The 26,950-nt window shown below is 40.4% G+C and overlaps 1 protein-coding gene and 1 long non-coding RNA gene across 9 annotated transcripts in view; one reads left to right on the top strand and one right to left on the bottom strand.

Annotated features, from left to right (window-relative positions):
* The window catches only part of LOC110119775, a 241,088-nt gene that overhangs the window by 153,635 nt on the left and 60,503 nt on the right, over positions 1 to 26,950 (bottom strand). The gene's annotated exons all lie outside the window — the stretch shown is intronic.
* The window catches only part of LOC100650169 (storkhead-box protein 2), a 111,866-nt gene that overhangs the window by 31,044 nt on the left and 53,872 nt on the right, over positions 1 to 26,950 (top strand). For 2 of the 3 annotated variants that reach the window (XM_003399547.4, XM_012314591.3), the window contains exon 2: positions 25,957 to 26,214. In XM_003399547.4, coding sequence (XP_003399595.1) covers positions 26,014 to 26,214 — 201 coding nt within the window. In that variant the 5' untranslated portion in view covers positions 25,957 to 26,013. Of the gene's footprint in view, positions 1 to 24,766; positions 24,785 to 25,956; positions 26,215 to 26,950 lie in introns of those variants that run through there. The other variant, XM_048411134.1, reaches the window with a different exon arrangement.

The raw sequence follows: 26,950 nt of genomic DNA, 5'->3' as shown, positions 1-26,950 counted from the left end.
TAAGGCGATCTGAATTCTCAACATTCAGCTACCGTGTCATGCAAATGAAATTATTCGTTGTATGCGACACGGAATTACGTTAGAATTTAAATATTTCGTCATATTTAACATTTTCTAGACGAATCCTTCTTAGTTTGCTTTTTTTAAATGGAAACATTGAAATATCTGGCAAACCATTGGAGATACAAATTAAAACGTTTAAGTAACTAAAGGATCGTTAAAGATGTGAAAATATCAATCATCCTGACTCTGTAATATTTCGCAGTCCAAACAGTGTTTAATATTAGATTTCAACTATTTCATAGATGATAAGTTATGTTGATAAGACTTAACTGAGATAGCATGTCTAGTGCTATTTAATAATGAAACATTTTATAGCATTAAGTAACTCTACGTGACGCACCGTAGAAAAAATACTATTGTATTTGTATAATAAATAATATCGTAAAACATTCCATTGGAAAAATGAATATAATTTTGAAATCTGCCCAATAATTTCATCCTTTACAATTCATATACGATTTACGCCATACGAAACAATTCACGTAATATCAATTTCCGCATATCTCTGATATCCTAGATATTTCCGCATTTCTCAACTAAAACAAAAGATACTTACTTAAATACCTAAATTGTAGAAAATACTATTCGGAGGATACTATTAAACACGTAACGCAACGTAGAAAGGTTTGATTGTAAGTTAATTTCCAATTGAGAGGCTCGCTAGGAGAGAAGGTTTGCCTTTTGCTCGACTGGTACTTTCCTTCCTGCATTTAGGCACGCGTCGTCCGGCAGCTGGACACACCAGCATGTTACACGGTCGCGTGTCCACCGAGACGGATAGAAAGTATACGTCTCGCCGCGGAAACGAACCTCGAAGACTACCTGCCACGACATTGTCGAGAACAATGCAGCCCGGCCTCGGACAATGTGGTCTGATGTTAAAGGAAATATCCCCGGTTGCGCCGCGCTTGCAGTGTCGCTTTTCACTGAATTTCGTCCGAGAAATTTAAGCGTGCCCTTTGGGTATTAATGGCAGAAGGCTGTGAATGAAGTTCAGGTCACGCGACCGCTCTTTTGTTCGAGTAATCCGACGGTTTGTGACAGACCATTATCAGTGATTCTATGGAAGGTGAGATCGTTCTTTACACAGCTGGAGATTTATTTCTGAAGCTATTGTCTCGCAAATTCTACGAAGAATAGAATTATTCGTTGCTCTGTGGATAGCACTACCCACCTGAGATCTAATTATAATCTATGTTATTATAACAATCCTGTTAACGTATAATCAGGGACTGAATATCTTGGATATCTCAATTATGAAATTAAATAAAAGTTAAATCTAGGGAGTTGTGAAATAGAATCTTATAAATATAACAAAGTCAAAGTTAAATTAGTTTATAGTTATTATCGTATAGTTTTCGTTTACCGCGTTAAGACGCTATCAGGAACTATTAATAACCGAGGCCTGCTATCTCTTAGAAATAATGAAGAATACAATACTTCGCTATAATTTTCCAGGGTTAAAGTAAATTTCTATGGACGATCTGAATAAATGTCCAACGATCAAAATTTTCGTCGACTAATATTTTTTCTACCGTGCTCAAGTCTATATGACCTGATCGCAATTATCTTTACAGATTAATGTAACTTCCTTGCATTGAACTTTATTGAAAACAATAATTTTTCGTCTTATTTATTTTTTCTTTACGCATTTTAGAACATGCGATTAAATGTATCACTAGATTCGTTGAAAAGATATGCGATCATAATTTACGCGAATAATAGGACAGTTGACTCGATGCTCAACGAAAATTGTCCTAACACTTAACGTCGTAACACTAAATTTCAACCGGGGCTAAGCATATCGCATCCCAAGGGAGGATCGAATAGTTTCCAAGTATCCTTCCCTTTACTCCACCTTAGAAGGATTCCTTCTACTACAAGGCTTTCCTTGATCGGCTTATATGGCATAAATGTTCGACGCCGGCATGAAACATCCGGATATACTTGTGCGCTGCTTTTAAAACGCATAGTCTCGGAAACACGTGGCTTTGATGTTACGACGTAAAAAGCTGTTGGGAGCTTCTTTGACTCCGGTGCCCGTGAGTAGCACAATGATTGACACTAAGAGGTGACTGTCTGAACGATGCGCTCGACAGCTCGACGCACGTGTTTTCTCTTCGCGCGATATATGTTCATCGCTTTTACCTGTTCTTACGCTCGTATTTTGTTTAATCATCGAACGTTTCTCACGAAACAAACGGAGATTCTCTCGTTCTCACTAGAAACAAATTTTCCAACCAACTTTCCACCTATGTCTTCTCACGATATTTCTCCTCTCTGTTTCTTTTATTTCATTGATATCGATCTTTCATTCCCCTCGATTGGTTTAAACACTTAAGAAGACGAGACGCGGTGGTGGCGTGCAAAAACTTTCACGAATTCAATTCGCAGCCAACAGCTTCCTGCTTTCTCGATAACGACCCTAATCCTCGGGATAAAGACGGTATTGTTCGTTCGACGTCGGCCGCTTTAATTGTTATTTAATTAGTCATTGTTACGGACGGCCGAACCAACGGATTCACGCTATCGAGATCAAGGCGTTCGACCTCGGTTGAGCCTTCCAGATTACCCTCGCATCCATATCGATTTTATCCTCATGTACAAATCGATCGTTCGCGAGTTGAATCAATTGTTTACTCGTACTACTTTTGTCTTGCTCGCGATACCTTTTCATCCTTTCATTAGGACAATTTCAATCTCCATGAAGAGATTATTTTGCAGTATATTTACGATATATCTTCAACGCTGTTTTCTGTTATTCGTTCCAAGACATTATTATCTACCGATTAAATAATATTCTAGTTTTCGATTTTACTTTTCAATTTATGCGCCGAATTTGAATAAAAAATTACTTCCAATCATCGTCGCGATCGTTATTACCGTAAATCGAGAGAAACCAATCATCGGTTAACAGGAACTAACCAGAGTCTATAAATTGAAACTTGTCTTGCTAGTGGTTCAAGGATAGTCGCCAGAGAAGAAGAAATGTTCTTCCGGGAAGAGCTGGTCGGAAAGATGCGCCACTTGGAAGAGAATCCCGAAGGTGGATACGCGTGCGTGGGTATTACACCACCGCCGGGCTTGGATGCGGCTGATCATAGGATATCTAATAGTCGTGAGAAGTTGAGCAAAAAAGACGAACGAGGAAGATGCTTTCCTGCGGGCTCCGCGTACACACAAGCCATCACGCGAGCCCGTAGGAAGATCGCGAGCTACGAAACGGAACGTTACCAGGCAAGGCATTGAAATAAAGGGATAACGGTAGCTGGCCTATTACATTGCCACGTCTCTGTTTAACGTTCCGACGTTGACTCGTGCATAGAATTCGCATGGAAAACGAACTTCCAGCGAAAGAAGACGTTGATGGAAAAAAGTGCTTCGTTGCGATTGTTAATTACTTTCTCTGGTTCGTGATAAGAAAACACAATTGCTTGGTTTATGATGTATTGTCTGACAGTTATGGTCTTCTATTATATAGTCGGGCTTATTATTATTCTTCCGACAATAAGCGTGGCGAAGAAAAAACACGTGGAACGTTCATTTGTTTGAACTCTTTTAAGGATTATTTTAATAGCGTTACGAAGGCGATATGGATCAAAGTGTAGAGAGTACGTCAAGTTCTAAATACATCTAATTGTCACTTTTATTAACCATTCTATTGTATTCTTCGTCAAAGCTTACGCTCAGTGTATTCGTATCGTGTAAATTCTCCCAAGATGTGCATCCCTCTATGATTATACCAGCTGAAGCAACTATCGGTATGCCCGATAAATCTTCTCAACAGACCTGAAGAAATGGCACGGCAAACAGGAAAAGGGCACGACCGATACCGCTTTGCATTTTTTCATCAGATTTTCTCAAAGACCCCTTCGACTACTTACAACGAGTCTTCGTGGAGACTCGTGTTTGTGATAATTGGGCCATAATCCCTGTCGTTGGTATTCTTCTTGTGCGGCCTGTCGATGTTCGCCATAATCATGAAAAACATCGTATAACATAAATACCGTGCTCGATCGTTCGACCAGCGAAAAGGAATCTCTAGCATTCTGCGACTTTTACCAAGTCAGAGAAAGGGAAAAAAGACAGGAAAAGAATGCCGCGAAAGAAATTTATACCGAGATATCTGGCACTTGATGCAAGGCTATCGTAGCTGGGCACAGAAGGTGAACTCGTTTCGCCTTTGGGCATCGATCTCGAGAAGAACCGAGCTTCCCTCTCGTATCTCCTCTTTCGTCTCCGCGCGAGCATTATCCAACGATCGGCCACACCCGAACCCTCCAGCGAAATCCGTCGTGGTATTGCAAACGCGTACATCTTCCTCCGGAATTCCTCTTTCGGCCTGGCATCGCCACCTTCCTCTTCCCATTCCCCCTCGACATTCGCTGGCCCTAAGATCATCGAACACAAGCCGATCCTCGTTTCCGTGTGTTTTATTTCAAGCTGTATTCCATGAGAAGCCGCCTTCTTCGTCTCGAGATTTGCCTGCCGGAAACTCTTGTCGATAAAATTTACTTCGTGAGAAAAGTCGGCCCTTGCTCGTACGCGAAGAAGACTCGTAATAATTATTTATTAAGGTTGATAATTAAGTGCTGATAATGTACTAGATTAAAACATCAATTTCAGTGAAAGTAGATTTATCCTTCAGTCAGTTACTAATTTGTCAAAGTACAATATGGCGTATATACAGCGTCGACTACGAAAGATGTAAACATGAAGAAACAAATTTCTTACATATTTGACAGACAGGTATTTAAATGATAGAAAAGATTCATAGCTACATTGGCAAAATTCCTGTAAGCAGAATGGCGAAGTCTATCAATAGGCAAAATCTCAATTAATGAACAATGCAAAGATCTTGCGTTCTTCTCGTAAACTGCAACGTCGAATGTATAAATAAGGAAATATAAACTTAATTTAAAAATAAATCTCTTGTAAGCACCATAAACATAAAACAGCTTTCAAATCTTCGTTTCGAGCAATAATTACGACTTAAATTAAGTCGTATTCGGTATAAGGACTTTCCCTGTTTATATGCCACAGTATCTTTGCGATCCTTCGAAAGTCAACCTACTTGTTCCGAATATTCCGTACAAGTCAAATTCCCAGAAGCGACACGCGTCGTCGTGCTTCGATCCTCGAGAGCTTTCTCTCGCGGGCGTCTATTCGGAAGCGTCGTGCAGCAAAAACGCGCACGATTGCCGCGTAAAACGATTATCGATCCCCTAAAGGACAATTCAACCGTTCCACCCGCTTAGGGACGAGCCGCGTAGACGAATGGATACAGAGAGAGGGAGTAGAGAGAGAGAGTACGAAGCTGTCGGACAAAAAGCTGTTTCACAGTGAAAAATCCGTGAAGCGGCGCATTCTGGAGTCGGCGGCGCCTATAACTGGCCGACAGAAGCCGAGGGAAAAGAGAGCTCGTTATCTTTTCTTTGAACGGCTGCGCTAAACAGCGCCTCTACATAATTGAATGGCTGAGGCTATTCAGGACCAAGGATCGGATCATTGGTGAACACTGACCATGCTTTTTGTACCGTTTTCTGCTCCGGAGACTCTGCGCTCGGACAGACGATCTTTCCCTGGCGGCAGCGAAACGTATCGCCACGACTTCAAGAGGAAATATTTATATAATACCGCGTCTGTATGCTTGCTTGATTTGACGTGGGTGGATTCGCCGAATGGATATGTCGGATTTGTAAACATTTGACAAGCAGCCGACTGTTTCGACCGATGAACGAATCGATCCATGTCGCTGGATGAGGAAACACTTTGGAGTTACATCGAAGCAAGTTTGATTTTTCGACTATTCTATTTGCATTTACTTGATTAATTTGTAATAAACGATAACGATATTGCTATATGCGCTTTACAGTGCACTAATCGCATGAGCAATTTTATTTGCAACTTGTGAAATTGTATCGTATGATATATGCCTATACTGAAAAGTGTAAAATAAATTGTTATTATGGATGAATAATAATTGTAGAGGAAGATCAGCACCGTGCGTGCAAAAATATTCCAACGACAAAATCGTGTTCGGTTTTGAAGGATTAATTTGAAAATGAAATAAACATCCACGCTGAAGAGATCGATGAAAAACAAACGGTAGGAAAGCAAAATAAATACCGTGGACTTGGAGCGATTAACGCCCGCCGTGTAATATTCGTCGGCGAGATTTCTACTAGTTGACTCTCGTCTGACGTGCGGTTGGCCTCTCCTGTAACCTTATAACCGTGCCAGCAGCGTGTACACGCACAGACAGGGAACTGGCAAGGAGACTGGCCAACTAGACGACGAAGAACGACAGAGATTAGCTGGGAACAGGCTATGTGTACCAGGGATCAAGAGAAAAGATCAAGTGAAAACAACCTGCGATCGTGTCTCTGTCATCCCTCTATCGTGATCGATCCCTGCAGAGTCCAACGTTGAGAGCGATCGTCCCGAAATCATCAACATTACAAGTATCAGATCGCTGAAAATGAACGATTCGTAGCTTTGGTCAACTTACACAGAAGGCTCGTCGCCATATCGCTGATGTTGAATGAAACTAAGGCATTCAAACCAAAGAGTAAATAACTCTAAAATTCACGAAACTGCAATATAATTGGAAATGTAAAACACGTTTAGTCTGGTAGAAGATTATTGCTGTTAGTCGAGTATGAAATATTTTCTTCCCGAGCAAACATTTGGTAAAGCTTTCTCTTCCTTAGTGGATCCTATGTTATTTCAACTCGCAAACTTTGTAGCACGTGTTGAAGAAACAATTCTTCAAAGTCCAACTTATATTACTCGCACCCTCGTTCGAAAAGTGTTGACCTTAGGGAAAGCCCGCAGATGGAGCGTTCGAGTTACAGTACCGAACATAACTCCTATTCAGACACGTTGTAAGTCACAGATAAAATTCTCTCCTTTTCTAACTGTTCAACTTTTACGGGACAAGCGTGACAAACGTCATGCGGGACATCGATCATACTGACTAATGGCCGAAACCGACTGTGTTGTCTAAAGCCGATTCACGGTTATCGTTCACGGTGTTCGCGTTCGTTTCTCACGTCCGAAAATTTCCAGTTCGTTGTTCCGTTGCTTTTCTTGTTGAAATCCGCTGTCTCGAACGATTGACCTCTACGAGCCCGTTTCTCCTAAATCGAAATATGGAAACGAGGCAGCCGACGTAAGCGTGGAATGCGGTCAACCAATACCATCGCTCGAAAATGCAATCACATTATATCATCCAGGAAGATAGCCGATATTTTAGAGAAACTTCACCAATCTCTACGGAATGGATCATAAAATTTTATCCACGTCATTTTTTTCTTCTTATGACATCATTATCGTCTTCTTATGAAAGGCGCAGTCCTTCGATCCTTCAGCTATATCTTTTCGCTTCTTCAACGTCTTGAAAGTACCTTCCCATTAAAATTTTATGTTGAATTACGAATCAAGTATGCTTAGAATCCTAAAATATAACGTCAAATTCAGAAACGCATTTGGTAAAAAATTTAGAACGATCGTCTAAGTATGATTAGAAGCTTGATAATATATAACGTATATATGGTGTATAATTGATGTAATGTGTAAAGATATAACTCGCATAGAGTTCTATATATGCATTTATGCTCTAGTAAATGTAAAAAACTTGTACAGTTACCATGCTTAACGTATATGTATATTATTAGAACGGTGTTGAAGTATTTAAAATAGCAATAACATATAAGAATAGCATAATTTAGCTCATGAAAGGTTAACGAAGACGGGTTGAAGGTAAGAGAAGGGTATATAAAAAAATAATTCAGCGAGTCATCCGGACGCTGGTCTTTGTCCAGTGAGTGAAAGAGACCGGTTCAACCGCCGGAGAAAGGCTTCTTGTCTGTCCTTGCGCGTGTAAAGAACGAACGGAAAGAAAAAACCAAAAAGCAAGAGTGATTTTAACCGAGAAACTTGCGTGTTCCGTGTCTATCAAGGTCTCCGGCGAGTTCGTTCGTTACTTTGAGTCCTATGGAACGATATTCTGACGCTAACTCGATATAACCGTCTCGGAAATCGAATCTCTAATCAAGAAGACGAAGGAGTAAGACCAAACGAACGATAAACGAACAATGGGAATGCTTTAAATAGAATTTATGCCAGCGTCCATCGGATGTTAGAACTAGATCGTTCAACGCGTTTAACTAACGTCGTATTCCTTCCTATTGACCGTATTGGTAATGTAATTACAGGTCAATTTACGTTCAGCCGGTGTTACGTTTCGTAAGGCAACTTTTTCCCCTTAAGCTACACCAATTCGTCTCACTTGCCGTACCATGGAACACGTATCGCTTTCTCGCAGAATTTTAAACAGTAAATTCTCTGCGGCCGAGAATTACTATCGCGCCGTGACGAAAACACTTGTACTTGGTCGAGCGTCGCTACCAACGACGGACTCGTTCCACGATATTTTCGAAATCGATTTTTATCAAATTTCAACATTGAAAAGATATTAAGGCTTTCGACAGTTTTTAATATATTTGTAGCAACATCGAGCAGATAATACTCTGCAGGAATACAGAGAATAGTTAAACGACACAACTACTCTACTACATCTACCGTCTATCACCGAGACACCCTTTCAATTTCTCAATATTCTTGCTCCTATTTTCTTGTACGAAACTACAATGTCGAATTTATTTTGTGTTTTAACACTAGGGCTATCGGCATTTGAAACGTAGCTATCTCTACCAAAGCCAGTCAAAATGACTGGTCTTTAAAAAATACGTAATAGTAGAATATTTTTATATTTATTGATCTATTATTATCTTATAAAAGGTACTCCATTTTCTGAGATCATAAAAACTATATAATAACAACTATAATAATAACAATAAATACAATAATGAATATTCAGTACCAAAATCTTTGGTAACAAGAATATTAAAATAAATTTCCATTGGTAAATATAAGAAGTATAATATAATAAAGTAACTCCGATCTTCGTAATACCGGAAAACTTCAAATTCTTCTCCTTCGCCTCGTAATTGCGATTCATACGCTCTTGACGATACGCGACTATAGGAACACACGATCGTAGCGAGTGCCGATAGTCCAGAACCACGTTGGCAATTGACTACGTGTTTAATAACGAACGCGGAGCACGCGCTTCGATCGAGGTCCGATTATTTTCTGCGGGCTCGCGAAGAGAGAGAGAGACTCGCTCTATAAATTTCGTACGCGAGGACAATCCACGATAAATCATTTTCCAGCGGCAGCGAACAACTAACGGTAATTGGTCTAGTCGATGCATAAGCACTACCTGGTTCGGAAGGTAGTGATATTAATGATCGCGAGCCGACGTGTATAACAAAGACCCGTTGTTCGTTTTGTGGTATCGCGAGGATAGTCGGTGCGGGTACACCCGGCCCGTTTCCCTCCTACGAACACTTTCTTCCGTGAAAAGTATCCGCACAGAGAAGAAAATACCTTTCTGCCTTCGCTTTTACGTGACGTTATTACGATCCTGAGGAAACAATGCTGTGTATGCACGAATGTGTGCGGTCGATAGGCCTCGATTTTCTCGATGAAGGATAAATTTAGTAATTACGGCTACTAATTTCAACCGGCAATCCATCCACGCGATTAATTATCTTCGTTGGCGGTGATCGCATAATTTCGTGAACGTTCGAAGTGAATATGCAAGCACCGTAACGTCGAATATCTTACAAAATGTAAAAGCGTTAAAATATCTTAAGCAAATCCTCCTTTACGGGCCCATGTTTTCATTTATAAACCTTGCAAGATGTAAAAATTCCAAAAGAGTCGACATAAATCTTGCCCGGTATTTACCGTATTCGCATTTGCGTCCCTTGCGAAATATAAACATTCCGCAAGATTTTAAATCTATCTTTCTCAGACTTATACGTTTGTGTAGGTACATTACCTACAGATCCTACGAAACGTAAGAGTTAAATTAATCTTCCTCGTACTTCTACGTCTCTATATCTACATCTACAGCGATGATCATCTATGAACAGCCGAAACTACTAACAACTACTTACAGACTTCCAATATGCTAACAAGCAAAGAATAAACTAATGTTGAGATACGAATCCACGGTAAAGAGTCAAGGGAAAATTGTGGTAATAAAATATGATCCGAGAGAGGCAGGTCTGGAAGCGGTATGGAAACGTCGAATGAATTGCGAATCGACCGAGCAAATGTATCTCGGGTCCGGTTACGATAATCAAGTAAATGATTTAACGAGCGCGCACCTATTCGCGAACCGCAGGATATTAATGATCGTGGACCGTGGAGAGGAACTCGTCTCGCTGTTCCCTTTACAGCCTGGAGAACACACGCGGCCAGCAGCCAGATTGTTTTCCTCCTACAGCCGTCACTTTCCTCTCGTACGTAGCAGGTCGCCGCGAAAAAATCCCGCTTTCAAGACTTCAGCTCGTGTTCCCCACCTTCGTACTGCGACAACCTGGCATCGGGAATGATAATTCGCTTCTACGAATGCCTCTGCAAATGTTACATGCCTCTTCTAGTGCGTGAATGTAGAAGATAAAGTGGCGAGATGGGTTATATAATGAAAGACAAGCATATTCTGTGCTATGAATGATGGAGCAGTTCAGTGTTTTAGGATTAAGATCGATCGGTCGTGCAAGTATAGTTAAACAAGACTGGATGCGTTCTAAACTCGTGAAATGGAGTTGAGAAAGGAAAACAGAAGCATATCGCGGTCTGCGCATCGAGAGTGGGTCTCTTAATGGATCCCCAAGTGGTAGTGAAATCAAATTTCGAGAAACCAACGAGGTCGTGCTGCTTTCAGGCAATAATTATCTCTAGACAAGTTATTTGCATACCTCGCAGTTCGGATCAACTTCCGCGGATGCGTCGAGTCGTAAATTGAACCATATACCGTAACAGATCTATCGGTGAAACCTGCTCGTGTTTACAGTAGATTCTTATGTAAATTTGACCCGAGAGAGACATTAGCGATCTCGATACGTCCTCTATTCATCCAACTATCAATTTTTCATCGGCAGAATATCTTTTACGCCTCCGCTCGATCTTCACGATTCAACGCATTTTCCACGGTACGATCGTTTATAGACGAACCTGTCGACGCCAACCTGCATATTTTTTCAACTACATGACGTCAATGGCAGATACGTATCTACGCAAATGTTCCGTCGTTTTTTCTACAGGGTTCAGATGGTTAACGACAATTAAACCTGTATAGCTCTGCGAACGAAGTCTTGTCGCGAATATTTATCGTATAATTACGATCTGCGTGTTCATTTTCCTCTTCGATAACGTCAAACACGTGATCTAATTTACACAACTACGATACGAGGAAAATCATGGTGTCACGGTGTCAAGTATTCCTTGTAACGCGCTATCGTCTCGTGTTTGCACAGCCTTTTAACGGTTCGTCGATTCGTATCCATCTTAATCCGCGTTCTAGAACATCGTATATTTTTCGAAAGGCAAAAACGTATCGCGAAATCGAACAGCCATCGAGTAATTACTTGGCACACGATTCTCTGATGGTAATCGAACCCATTGATCATTCTCCTACACGATCTCTAAATCACGTTTGTACGTATACACGTCAGTTTCTGGACAAGTTCCCGGGGTCGGTGGAAAGTGAAAATGGCTGACTCCCGTTTCCAAGCGATGGTATGTCATAGTCATAGGACCATGACGGGTACGACACATCGATAATGATCCACGCGACTATAATTAGCCCCGGTGGCTGCGCGGATCGTCGATTAATCGCCTAGCGAAGAAAACTAAGGAGGAAACGCATGGTTGTGGATGATGCCGCCGCGTAATGATCTTCGTGCACGCGCTCGATCCGCGCTCCCGCAATTAATAATGCCACGCGGATCGGTGTTCGTTCACGATCCTTCGACGTTTTAAAAAATTTCCCGCTGATGAACTCTGACCTCGACGCGCCGAGCTTTCTTATTCCCCCACAACCACGTGACACTTATTATTTCTCCGTGTGTACGATAATCAGCTAACGATTCTTTTAATCATACTTTTAAAGAATCTCTCGTTTCCGCGTTCAAACTACCGGTTTCCTGGAAGCCTCGCGGGAAAAATCATTAAGTCACCGTCATTGTCCAGGATGCTAACTGTTTTTACGACGCTTGAAAATTTCCATCCTGGAGACACTTTCGTGCAAGCGAGTTTCCATTGGATACACTTTCTTCCGAGGTTTAATTTGTCCGCGGGCGTCGCGACTAATCTGTCCGTGTCATTCGAGATTTCTACCATAGCCATTCTCCTATCTGTCTTCGATATTTACTAACGCGTCGTGTTAAAGTGCATGAAAAGTTCGTAATTGTTTCGAGACCGGAGTATTTTCACAAGACTGTTCCCTGGAGGCTGACGTCCCTACAGGTATAATTTGTATTTTGGTAAAATGATGGATGGTTGATGGATGGTGTGGTTCTGGGATATCCATTTTTTACTTAATCCGATAGTGTGTCCTTTAGACAGCTTCTTATATAATTCACCTCTTTAGTAGAACAATTCCCTTGACTGCAATCCGATAATTGATTGATAATTCAATTTCATACAAATGACCCATACGTTGTTGTCGACCATTAGAAGGCAGTAGAGTGAGGCTCGATGTTATGTACCACGAGCAAATATACACGATGCCAACTTCTAGTAAACATAAAAAAATACTAATCTTCCTAAATGTACAATTCATTACTACGTAAAATAATACAACTACTGATACACGCGGTAAAATCATATGAACTATCATCAGTCACAGAGTAACTAATGATTCAAGAGCGAAAGATGTTTCTGCTTCCGGTGGTATATCTTTTATACATTTTCTTCTCTAATTACACTGCTAACTAGTTAGTCGGGAAACAACCTTTGCCATATCATCTTTAAAGATCGATGATTCAAAAACTGTTTAGGTCAATAGTATACATATGTCTTAATAATGTGTATCTCACCATATATATCACTATATATCAACCCAACCCAAATGTATGCAAAGAACGACTGAATTTTTGATATCAAATAGAAGCTAGTTGAGACGATAACAGGTGAGAATTATAAAAATCTGAAATCGAAATATTCGATTCTAACGGAAAATTATTAAAATAATTCGAAGTCGAAGTTATGGAGCCCAGTGTATGTTGCACCATCGTCGTCAAGAATCACTCGTTCAACTCGTTATGTCCGATGCAATTTATCCTGCCGGCTAGTGTTACTCTCCTGACAACCGGTAGTCACACTCGACTGCAGTTGACATCCTTTGCCTGGATACCGAGAGGCGACTGCTTCATATTCCTCGATTTACGTTTGTTCGTTAGCGACTCGTAGAACCTGATCTCCGGCACGATGACATTTTCTACCCTGGAAGCGGCCATATAAAACCGCCTCGTTGGAACGGCATCGTCGAGAGTCCGAGTTTCCTTCGCGCACCATTTACCTCGCTAACGACACGCGACCCGCGCGAATTCCTTCGTTTTCTAATCGTTCCTTTCCTCTCCATACACGATCCTCGATCTCACGTCTTGTACACGTAACTGAATTTCGAAATTGCCTCGCTTCGTAACGCTGACGACGTCGTGTTCTTTACCTGAGACAACCACGGAAAGTTTAGTTTTGTAGAAAACTCTTTCGCGTACACAGTATCGATAGGAGCTAATTTCATGGTGGTACCCAGGTAATTAGTGCTTAACATCGTAGCGTGTATTAACGGCAATTTATAATACGCCACGGCAGTACCGCTACGTTTGCCTATCGCTGATCGAGACCCAGTTCCATAAGTCGACGTCATTAACAACCGAATTCATCCTGCTAAACGCGATCTTCGTAATTTTCACGCTGAACAGTGCGAACCTATTATTATAGCTACTGTTTATTGAATTAGGCTCGTTCTAAATTTCCATTTTTCACTCTTTTGAAAGAATTAAGCGGTAGAATTGTGAGTGTTTATTGACTACTGTGCTACTATTTATACGTACATCAGATAATTTATATTTCCATCTTTATCATCGTTAAAGCTTCATGCATATTCTTATGTGTTAACCACGTGACTTATGAATAGTAATTTTTCACGATCTTCATCAAACATCTCAGATCACAACAACTGTATTTGATTGAATCAGCAATAATAGCGCGATATTGAAATTAAAATATCTCCTAAAGTAATAGCTCCTTGATGTAAATAGAGTAATACTTTCTTTATAAATAATAATGAGTGGCATCGAACATTGTACTATAGTAAAAAAAATGTATGATTTCATTTAAAACAACAGACTTGACATGCCCTCTGTACATCCATTTACAATGAGGTAGCTATTAATATTAAACTTTGAACTTTGGTCTGCGATATTTTTACCGGAGATAATAACAATTTGATTGTTTGCATTTTTAATAAATAATAATTTGAGCAACCAGGGATAATAACACGTCTGCGTAGATACGATCGTTTTTGACAAATAAAACTGAGATTCGCTGGGATGGTCAAGCTCGTCCCAGGCCAACCGAACCTTTCCCTCTATCGTTATTTCAATAATGTCCATGTACGGTGCAATTTATACTGTTTGAGCCGCATTATCCTCGCGATGACCCATGCGCTAACGGCCTCAACGCAATTGACATCCTTTAGTTGAGAATGCATCAGCTCCTCACGGCGTCATCCTCGTCATCCGTCGTTTTACCGTTGTTTGTCATTATGGAGATACGAAGCCTCGGTTATCCCTCGTGACCCTGCTCGCTAGTTGCTTTTCTGTATTTTTCCCATCTTTCATTTTTTCACACGACGCCCAACAGATTTGACGCGAATGACTCTATGGAAATCGTCTCGAGCGATCCTTGGAAAGTTCTCTGGATTTATCATGGACAATGTTTGTCTACGAAATGTGCTACGATTCTCGAATACTGTTACGTCTCAGTCCTGTTTTATTATCGTCTCGACCGAGGAAAATTTTCTTAATGTTTTAAGGAAATCTTTGAGATACGAGAGAAATCAAGAATATCGGTAATTCTTTGAAGAAATTTTCTAGGGATGGAAAAATACAATCTGGTCGAAAGTGAGCCGAAGGGTGCAGAAGAATTATATTTGGCGCGTGAAATAGACGCCAATTATATGGATAGAAAGATAATGAATTTCAAATACATACTGTGATATTTGTGAGATATTGGATAATGGAGCATGATGTGGATAGTACGAGTAACATCTGAAAAGTCATAGTGGAAGTGTAAATAAAAAATCAAGAGTATACTGTTAAAAATGTGCGGCTATATCATCTTCATTACTTCATAAGGTGGATATTGCATAAGGTGCAAAATAGTTGAATTGATAAAGACAGTAATTGGTATCGACTTTTTACTGACAGCTTTTTATACTCCTGTTGCAAGTGAGTTTCATAACAAGCTAGATAGTCTAGCGATATTCTAATCACATATTCGATTACATGAAACGCACGTTTCAAGCGCTTTTTTTGTACTCATAAGAATTACATAATATATATACTGTCATTTCAGGTGAATATCAAAGTCACCTTTACGCTACTTAGTAACTTAATAAACCAAAACGTTTACACATAGAATTAGTCTTATTAGCTTTTACCTTATAAGCATATACTTATTTTCGACCTAATTGTATTTTTCTAACGCTAAAAAGATATCTTCAAAACTCGCAAACTTGCTACAAATGCTTCTCCGTTCCAAATTTCGTGTTAAATATTTCCTTAAAACATAAGAAACCTTTCTTATTTGCTAAAGTATGAACAAATTTGAGATACAAGGATTCGCAAAAGGATTAAAAATTCAAAATTCGTTGCATTCTAATACGAAAGAAAATAACGTAATAATCCATTAATCTTAATTGTTTCACCGTTTTCCAAAACGCATTACATGATCGTTGCATAAAAATCGCGAAATTAACTCAACTCATTAGCGAAGCAGTGCGAACACGTTCGAACGAATGATTTGCGTTAATCGTTGGCGAGACCGTGCAAATTACGGACAATTTGAGGCTTTCCGTTAGCATATCGTGGCTATGTGTACATAAATCTTGATACGAGACGCTCGTTGGTCGTCTACTGAAATACGGTTAAAAGCGGAAATCAAGTATCCGCGGAATCGATAGACGATTTAAATGATAATTTATCCCGGCAGGAATACTCGAGTTTTATAATTATTGACTTTACGAGCTTTAATAGGCTGCTGGTCAGCTTTCCCATGTGGATATACTATATCGTTAACAAGGACCCAACAGCGGTGGCACTGTTGCGCGCAAAAGCGTTAAGGATAAATAAAACAACAAATGAAATGAAAGTAAATGCATAATGCATGTAGTAAGAGTAACGATAACTCCGTGCTCTATTTCACGTACGAGGACGATCATTTTAACAGACAATCAGAAGCAATTTCGCAAGAACGAAATTATGCTGGACATTTACAGTGTCCGCGGGAAACACGCTTGATACTGGCAATTTTAATATCTACGTGTTCCGCTGCAAATACAGCCTAACGATTCGAAAGATCGCCGAGGCAGTTAAAATGAAACGAGGAAGGTACCTAAAGTATAAAAGTGATACAAAAACGCTAATGATATGCATTTTTCGCGTGTATAATGTGTATTATATAAAAGATTATACAAAACATTTTCATCGTATCACGTAGCTTTGTTATAATATAGGTTGATATTGAAATAGAATTTAGACCTGCATTTAATTGAAAAGTTCCTGTGAGTAGCGCACCGATAGCGCAGACAGGTGCAAATTAGTCCGCGAGGAGGCGCGTAATAAATAGGAATTCCTACACATTCTCTCGCGGCGATGCTAAACGACGCCGATAGGTGCAAAATTATTTTCATACACGAGTGCGAAACACGTAGTTTGTTGTTTGGTTTATTCCATCCGGATATCTCACATACATCAAATGCCCGTTAAGAAATAAAATAGAAGGATCTAGAAGTTAATACGAAGTAATTACCACTTCTGCGAATACACGCAATTAGACTTTTATTAATCTTATACTAACGGAAAATCATATCATTTGCAATTATGAAATATTTTTTCCATTCGCTTCCTACGATGCATTTTTCACATCCTTTGTATCAAAGATAAAAGATACCTGTCATATCTCAAAAGAAACAGAGTATTCACGTAAGAAAGGAAGAACTTCGTCAGAAAATTTGTCTATCGTTTCCCACCTTTAAAATTGATAAAAAGTAAGAAATTTCAAACAATCGTAAACTCTATAACTACGAACCAATCTTAATCTAAAGATCCTGATCAAACTACTAGACAACCGAATCACGCAAATCGAAAACTCTAAAACATCAAGATAAGGCTCTGAACTTTCGCTATATCCATTAAAACAAAATAAAACCTCTTTAACAGAAAACACCAGCAACCTCGTAGATTCCACCGTGGAACGTTGCCATAGAATGGTACACCTGCCCGTCGCATTGTCAGCGAGTAAAGAAAGAGAAGCGGAGCGTAGGATCGAAGACTGGGAGATCGAAGTACCGGAGGTTGTCCATAAGGAAACGGAGAACGAGGCGGCTGAACCGCGTGTGTTCTCCGGGACTCCTCTTCTCCTTCTCTCACCGACCGCGACTATGGTATACGAGCGTAATGGACGAATGGGCAGCTGCTGGCAAGGATTTAACGCGCGGACCTGGGTGGTCCCGGATAGATACGTACTCACGAGAGTTATACGTGCTCGCGGCGCTACGTATTCATAACCTTATCCACGCTCCGCAGAAAATAATACCGCGCGCCATTCATTATGTATACGTTTGCGAGCCGCGCCGCGGCATGTGTCCGCGCGGCTTGTGCATCCGAGCGGAGACCGCATGCGGCGAAAACTTTTCCCGCGAGCCGTCCCGTCGAAAGGGAGCGCGCGTACTTCGTGTCTTCGACCCCCGTTGACGGGACAACGCGACGATCACGATCCAGTTGCCTCGCCGGAATCGATGAATGCTAGATAGACGCGATCCAGCGTTCTCCAATAAATTACGAACGTGTGGAGTGCGCGGGTATACGTGAGAAAGAGGAAATGTAGCCGGTTGCAGAAGTCTGTTTACGTTCACTCAATTTATTCGTCTGCGTTGTTGAGGAATCTTTTAGGCTTGCGCATCGATACGAAATGACTCCGAATTGTGTTGAATATTTTTTTTATTTTATAGCGGTAAAGAGAGGTGCCGAATGAAAAAAGCATTTTAACTATGTGATGGTAAAATTTGTTCGAAAAATGTAATTGTTAGTATGGTTATATAATAACACGTAAATATAGTTTGAAAAGTAATATATGTGAAATATGTCATATATAAACATGTATATAAAGATTTGGATTCGATTTTGGCAGAAATGGCGAAGCTTCTAATTTTATGGGTGCTAAGAATATTTCTTGTTATTAATCCTTATGGAGAACTTATAGCCTGTTACTATGATTTTATACATATGTACATATATACAGACAGAGCAAGTACACGTACTGCACGCTTTTGTGATATTCTCCTCTTTGTTGGAAAACCGTCGATTTGAATAAAGTTTTGTCCCCACGAATTACGCACAATTACAGAACATGGTTGATAAGCAGCGTTTACTTTTGTACATCTAATAATACGTTTTTCGCCTGCATAGCGCGAAGAAATCTTCACAGTGAAGTAGAAAGAGCCGTATGTATAACAACTTGCTTACAATGACCCTCTGTTCGCAGGTCTTTGCACCGATCTGGAATCTTTCCCATGACTCGAGAAAAAAGATTCATTCCATCTAAAACAATAAAAAGTCACGCTATCTCGTAGGCTTCTTCTATGAAGAAATCATCCCGTTACTTTCACGGTTTCACAAACATCATCGATATTTTATTACACGCGTTTGATTTATCTTTCTCTCTGTTCCTTTGTTCGTTTCTCTGTTCTTGCGTTTCTTCGATCGTTCGTCATCTGTTTCTTCGGGCCGACGCGCGACGTTGTATATCTGGTATATTTGTCAAGTATCGCTGCAGGGTGAACTCAAACATAATTATACACCGCACTGGTCACTGTTATATAATTACACCCTGGTAGATACGAATATAAACCGTGCGTTCAACAGTTGGCTCGTTATCTGCATGTATCGAGGCTGCACGAGCCGCAACTCTTTTCCGTGATTCAGCGGTAGGTGGATACATCCTCTGTTCGCCGTGTGTGCTTATAGTCGAAAGACAGAACGACCAAGACTTCCACTTCATTGTTGCCCTTGCTGGTGCTTACAATGAAGTCACGTTGAATCGTTGAATGCAACATAAACCGTCGCTTTGCTGTATCGTGCTGCTTGATTTAATAAATCACGAAAGCGCCGCGTTTAATACGCGCATCTCTCCCATCAATAACGTAGATACGCAGCAAACCCTCGGGGATCGTTCTTTCGGGATGGAATATTGTTCGTAGAACTCATCTCTCCTATGACTTCGGAGGATCGTAAATTCGAAAATTACACGCCTCGTTCAGTTTAGCAACGGAGCCAGAAACGGAGGGTGGTAAGCTCAATTATATGGCGGATAATCGAAAGGGAAACGGAACAGGTATGAACAATCGTCAAACTGTTGGAATCTGAGCGTGAAACGCTACGACGAAATTTAGCTTCTAGATCGTCACGATGTTTATTAGATATTTGTGGTTCTTCAGGCTAAGATCGTACTTTCGATGATATACCAGTGGCATCGGTGATAGCAATGGAAAATCCATTACGACTCAAAGTCCAAAAGCCCGTTGTTTCTTGACAGAAGTTGGATCTCCAACTTCTTTTTTTATCTCTTTCTAGATTCTGAATTTCAAAGAACGAGAATGAGTAATTTATTTGATGGACAAGTCAGCACATATGATGGATAAGTCAGCGATTTGATCATCCGATACAACCATCCCATCGACCAACGTTAAAAATATTCTCCGACGTTCGATCACTCGAGTAGTAGTTTCTCTTTTCTTATACATATTTTCGATAATCGACATTCGTTTTTAATCGTGTTCGGTGGTAAATCAGATTAGTCATGGTGCTCGCGGAATATACGGAGTAACCTTCGGCAAAAATTACAGCGCGATTGCATCTGCCGGCGCGTCAACTTGCTTTTAATTACCTAATTTCTCTTTAGGGACGTCTGCCTTTATTTGGCCTATCATTAGGGGCGACGTTCGATCGTACCCGTTATACGGTTTACGAGGAATGGTCCGACGATGTGCTTTCTAGACACTCAACGAAGCTCGTTCCGTTCGCTGGAAGAGCCGGTGCTACATCAAAAGGTCCGTGGCAACGGTTAATATATGCAAGCCTCTTCTACTCGCCTCGCGTCTGCATTCTACGTATATACCCGATTCGACACCGTACCAACAGATGGATGAATAACGACAGAGTGGCAAATTGATGTTACAACGGATCGAAAGCGCGCTGGGTGATTTATTCGCTCGTAAAAATGGTACCTGTGCAAATATTCCGTGGTAGCCATCGTTCTCGGCGATTCTACCTTCTCGCCGATGAGCACAGAAGGGGGAACACTGAAATCCTGACAAATATTTATGTACGCGAACGGCCACGTATTTATCGACAAGTTAAAAAGTATTATAGTTGAGCACGATTCTCTCTAGGCACGATTCAACTTCTCAGTCTTGCTATAGCTCGCGCTATTATTCATCTTTCATAAACACCGGTGTGTGTACGCGCTCGTGTGTGCGTCGATATGTTCATATACAGATCCGTGCAAGGCTAAACAGATTTTCTTACGGGCAATGGCATGCTCATCCGCGTCTAGCGTCGACTAATTGTGAAACGAAACGACGAGACTATGATAAACTCGCGGCCTTCTTGCCTGCCTCCTGGGAAAACAGTCTTAACTTGACTGTTATTTTAAGCTTTCTCAACCAACGTTTTACATTTTCCATTTGGAAATCACTGGCAAACACTTTCCAGCAATAGTCAGTTTCGAATATTTCGAATTGATTTGCTTGTACAAGATATTCTGCGCGACCTTGAGCAGCAATTATGAACAACAACTACTACTAAAGCACCGTGACTGTGCTTCGTGTCGTGGCGTTACAGGTGCGTATTAAAAAGACACGGAGGATTGCGTTGATGTGCTGGCAATTAAGGGTGTAATTATCGTGTTCAATTTTGAACGTGTAACAGGCAAGAAAGAAATTACAACGGGCTTATCGGACCGGCGATCAATCCTCGCCTTTCTCAAGCCACGATAGTCTTCACTGTGGAAGATGAACCGTGCGGCTTACTTTTTCATTCTACCATGGAGCATTAGAAGCAATCCACCCACAATATTCGAATGTAGAGCCTGCGAGATCTTGATCGTCATTTTAGGTCAAGAATCGCGGAATCTGTTCGTTCAGATGGGAGGACGTTGCACGAGTGGAGCGAGGAAAACAGACAAGAAAGTTTTTTTTGGAAATTAGTTTTTCGAGAAGAAAAAAATAAAATAAACAAGATATAAATAGAAAAGAATAAAAGAAATAAATAAGAAAGGGGCACGTGAATATCGACAAGCAAAGATATTGGATAAATTCCGTTGGAATCGTTTCACAGAATGAAGCAATCAGTTTCTTTGATAAGACGAGACATCCTTTGGAAAAGACACATAACTGACGCAAGGAATGCATTTAAATGGCTCCATTGTGAGCAAAGTCCTGCGTATGGAATGGAACTCCGCTGGAACGGTTCTATCCCCGGTTCAATCTAACTTTGGGAAAGTGAGGGTGATCGATGAAAAATTATGTCGATAAAATTGTTTAAGGACGATGTAAAGGATGATTATAGTTGAATCTGTCTTCCCTTAGGACATGGTTCATTCTTTCACTTCCATACAATCGATACATATTCCTTTTCGATTTTTTAAAATTGTATATTCGTCGTATTTTTTTATATTAAAAACGAATCAGAAATCTGTAAAATTATTCTAGTTTGCGTTCGATCGAATTCAAAGACGAGTTAATAAAGCGGTCCAGATCTGAATGAAAAATAAGGCGTCTGTCGAATGACTTTCTCTCGACACGCGCGCCAATGAACGAAATTGGTACGAGTTGAAAAGGATTGTTGAACCATCTTGGAATCAATCTATCGACATATCTGGATGGCCAGTTTCGGGAGACGAGCGGTTAACAACAGAGCCGGCATGACTGACGGCGACTTAATGAGATTCGTCACAATGCAAAGACACGCTGATGACTCATACTGCAGGAAGTCTACCCCGAGCGAAGCGAGACCGGATGTCTTCCGTTCTTTAAATTGGCACGAGGTGAAACGAAGTCAGTGACACTGCCGGTGACAGAACAATCTTAACCGTTTCAAATTCTCAGGTTTCTACATATTTAAATGTTCAAACGTGCAAACTTACAAACTTTTTCCAAATTTTCAAATATTGGTATATTCCAATTTTTATATTTTTAGATGCTTTGAAGATATTCAAATATTCGAATTGTCAGAAATTTAGAGATCTTTCAGTTATCGAATCTTAGTATTCGAAACTTCACAAAACTAAAACCGAACTTCAATCGAAAACTGCAAATATCGTATTCAGAAGATTGTTTCAGAAATAGAAACCTACTAGTCTTTAGAGATTCGTTGGACTTTCGAAGCCGAATGATAATTTATACACCTTTTAAGCTGTAAATGACAACTGTTCGCGATCAACTTTCGCCGACGCGGTTAATTTGTCTCATAAGACAAATTTACCCGGTCATACTTCCCAAGATTCATTGATGAATCACTCCGAGACAAATTAATTTTCTCTGCCGCGTCATCGCGACCTTCACTCGTAGATTTAGTATATAAATTCATCGCGATTTTATCGAATGTACATATCTTGTTTAATGTTACCTTGTAAATATGGTTGATTTTATTTCCTGTCTTATCCTTATCCATAAAAAGCATGAACGTATTACGCGATTCAAGAAAGTGCATGTGTCGGTGAGTCACGCCAGAGGAAGTTCTCTTTTTTTTCTCCTTTTCCGTTTTCCTGATTTTTAGTCGACTACGATGTAGGCAAACTAGCACAAGGTGAAACGAAGGAAATTAAGCGACCATACGAACAAAAAGCATTAACGGAACAATTTTACCTGGCAGGGATCGCGTGTCTATGCGCCATTTTATATCTACATTTCTAATATTCAATCGCCGCAATACAGGAGAAGTTTCGCCTGTTCTCAAGATCGGCACGATAATAAAATATGATGAACGGTCTGCTAATTGAATACTGAGAAAGTTACATTATTGTTCCATTAACAACACCGATCTATCCTCTCTATGTTCCTCGACTCGTTCCACGTTTTACAGAAAATTCTCCATTTGATATGTAATGAGATATAAAAGATGTCTCACGGAGCTGTAATTCTTTACAAAACGATCAATAAAATCTCCGCAATTTCCTCTTTACGACTATTACTTCTCCTGAGAATATTTAATTTTCTGATTCGTAATAACATTTAACAAAATCCAATTTACGTCTAATTTCACTTTACTCTCTATCGAATGATGAGCTGGAAAATATTTTCACTAATGAAAATATGCAAATATTAAAACATCAAATACCTTGGTTGTTATTTGTCAACGCGAAGAAAGTATTCAAAGACTGTCAACGTTTCCTTCATTGTTCTCATATTTCAGCAAGGGACGTCAAAAAGTTTATAGGACCAATGAATTTCGTCTGACCCCAGGGGACAAGGGACCAAAGAGAGAAAAATATTCGCGGACGAATTTCATGGTCGGTGCAATTTCTTCAGGGTAGCGCAAACTGCAACACTATATTAGAGGAATTGTCTGGATCGACTGCGCCTTGGAGCGTTGCCAAAGGCGCGAGATTACTTCGTTGATTCCTTCCGGGCCCCACAATTCGATGCGGCCGTAATTGCCAGGCTTCCGTGCCAAATTTACGACCGTTCTGTTTTACCAAAAAGATCTAGACGTTTTAGAGCGTGTATCTTGGCACGTTGTACAGCAATATAATATTCATCCATCCTGTTATCAGTGATAGCTGCAAAAGCCATTTTTCTTCGCTCTGTATCATTATTGAACCTAGACCGCGAAGCGGATTTTTCCACTCTGCTACAAAGCAGAGACAAGCTTTAGAATAGAATAATACAATAAACTTTATCTCCAGATGGTTAACCAACTTAAAAAGATTATAAAGTGGCGAGTAAAATTATGACGAACTCGATTTAATTTACGAAATAAAAATGTGCAAAACTATATTTTTCCAGTGCTTCGAGTTAAGATTGATTCAGGAAAAGAGTCACGCCACATTTTTATATGAAATATTTTCAATAGAAAACGAAAATGTGCCGAGAAAAAGAATTCTTCGTCTTCTACTACATTTCGCTCATAATGAAATTTCCAAAAAGGATGTATCCACGAGAAAACAATTTCTTCCGACGGTGTTTCACGTCAGAGCCTTCGCGTTGATGCAATCATGTCCCCTTCGCACATAATTCTTCTCCGAAACGGCTCTTCCCTCTTTAGCACCCCTTTTTGCAACCTCTAGTCCTAGCGACCACGTGGATTTTTGCGGATGAGATTCCTTCAGCTTGCTGATGACCAAAGGGACGGCGTAAATCAATTAGGACGCCGGCGTGGTAGTTGTTGATACAATAAAGAGAAACGTGACGTTGCTTTGTGACCAGCAGGAAATGAGGCGAAGGGCGAATCGAACGTGTCGAGATGAAAATGAACGTTTCATCTGTTACATTTCATCGACTTTCTTCGCTTAGGTTGGTTCTTCGCTAATTATCCTACTTAATTCTTCCCAGTTTTCTGCGTTGAAACTCTCCTGTCGTTAAAAAATCTTGCAAATTTGAAGAAAATGCGAAAGAATCATTGTTGGCACGTATGCCCCAATTTTTGTTTCAATTTGGTAATGGTATCAGTTTTTTTGCCTGTTGAAATAAAACTGAGGTTGAAATACGAACCGTTCGGATACCACAGTGATCAACTCTGTAAATTGGAAAGTACAGATAAAAGGTATCACAAATATTATTCTTTTACATTCCAACAGGGATTTACTGTCAGTTACGCCATTTACTTGTAATTAACGAAATTATAAAAGTACATTATCTGTTTCTTGAAAATTGAACATCGCATATATTGGCCAACATAACGAAATTAAGAAATTTATAAAAAAAATAAGGTTAATCAACTTGACTTTCGTGAGGCACATATGTACAAATTGGAAGAATAAACATCCTTCCACCGTGTCAAAAATTTTCTACAGAGAAATTAAATACATATATATATATATATACACACCTATACGATTATTCCAAAAGTTTACGATCGTGCTAATGGAAGGAAACCTTAAACATATTGAGAAACGCAGCAGCTCGAAACCTTTTACAAATCGATTCGCGCGTTAAGTATTATCCAGCTGCGTTTAATTACTTTTAAGAGGTACTAATTGCCGAACGTCGATTCGAGGTGAACGCGCAGCTGCAGAATTCCTCGAAGCAGCCTCGTGGAATAATGCAACTAATGCAAGGTGCTGCTTCAACGTCCCATCCACCCGTGTAGCTTGATAGTATGCGCAGCACTCGAGTTTGCGCGAAAGTTTCATAAACGAGGATAACGGTACCGCGAACTCCACGAGTGTTATCGTTCCTCTACGTAATCGTAGATAAGAATTATCAGAGGAAAGCTTGTATACACAAACGAATTCAACGCTTGCCTACCTGTCGGTTGAAAGTAAACGAATAAAAGCCATTAAGAAAGAAAGAAAACACTCTTACGAGTTCATCAAACTTCTTCGTTCGCGGATTTACGATCGAGAGATAGTGGCAAAAAGTAAATCGATCTTCGATCTAATTCAAACTCTAACTTTCGTCTTTTTCTCTCGACGCGAAATTGCTACATCAGAAGTACGTTAACGGGTTCGTTTCCTGTTTTTCAGATTCCGTGATGCCACCACCGCCGAGTGTTTGGAATCGTTAAGAACGGGCCTCGAAAAATGGGCTCGATCTTGGGAGATGGGACGAGCCCCGGAGGCTCGGGACCCTCCCGATGCCTCTTGCTTTTACAAAGGTCCCTGGCGATTCAGCTGACTAGGGGTCCGCCTCCTCAGGTTCTGAACGCCAGCCCACGGGAGAGTCCTAAGGAGCATCCAGCCGACGAGATGTGGATGTACGATAAAGGTTACAATTTGTTTCAGGTGAGTCGACGTACACGCCGCATTATCCTGAATTATCTGTATACTTCTCTATGCGTGTTATAGCCCGCGGAACGCATTCCTCTCAGCAGAGTTAGCCTTCCAACATTTTTCCATGTAACGATCTGTTACAACCGTACCGTGTGGCTACCGACTGTCCGTCCATTATACCCAATATACTTTTCTTTTATTCAGAAGCGAACACAACTAGTTACATGCTTTATGCCTCGTCGAAGAGACTAGCTATTCCGTATAATCTGACTCGATGATGGCGACATTTCGTTACGCTATTATAAATCCTCGCACGAACCCTCTTTTTGTTCCTTTCGCGCGAGGTACGAATCGAATACGAACACCATGAAACGTGACGTTCGAAATTGTTTTTGGGAAACGGCCAGATTAGACGTTAACGACGTATATGATACACGTGTACGTATAATAAAACGCTACGGTGTATCTCTTCCGAACTGCTGGGCCGTTTTTACAACTCAGCGTTTCCGAAGCGAAGATTGGCGTTGATTGGATGCACCGTTACGCTGGAATGAGACAATATGAATTACGAGCAATTTTGCGAGGCAACCTTAACGGTAGGGGAGTATGAGACGAGGCAACGAGTTAAGTGGCGGATGTTCTATGGTCTTGTCGACTCTTCGATATCTGTCGTAATCCTTGTCCACGAGGCCTTTTCTACTCTGTCGGTTACAAATTTACGCGACACGCAGCGAATGTGACAAAGCCG

The sequence above is a fragment of the Bombus terrestris genome, chromosome 12 (genome assembly GCF_910591885.1).
Source record: "Bombus terrestris chromosome 12, iyBomTerr1.2, whole genome shotgun sequence".
Lineage (NCBI taxonomy): Eukaryota > Metazoa > Arthropoda > Insecta > Hymenoptera > Apidae > Bombus > Bombus terrestris.
Note: the sequence above shows the minus strand (reverse complement) of the source record. Positions and strands in the feature narration are given on the sequence as shown.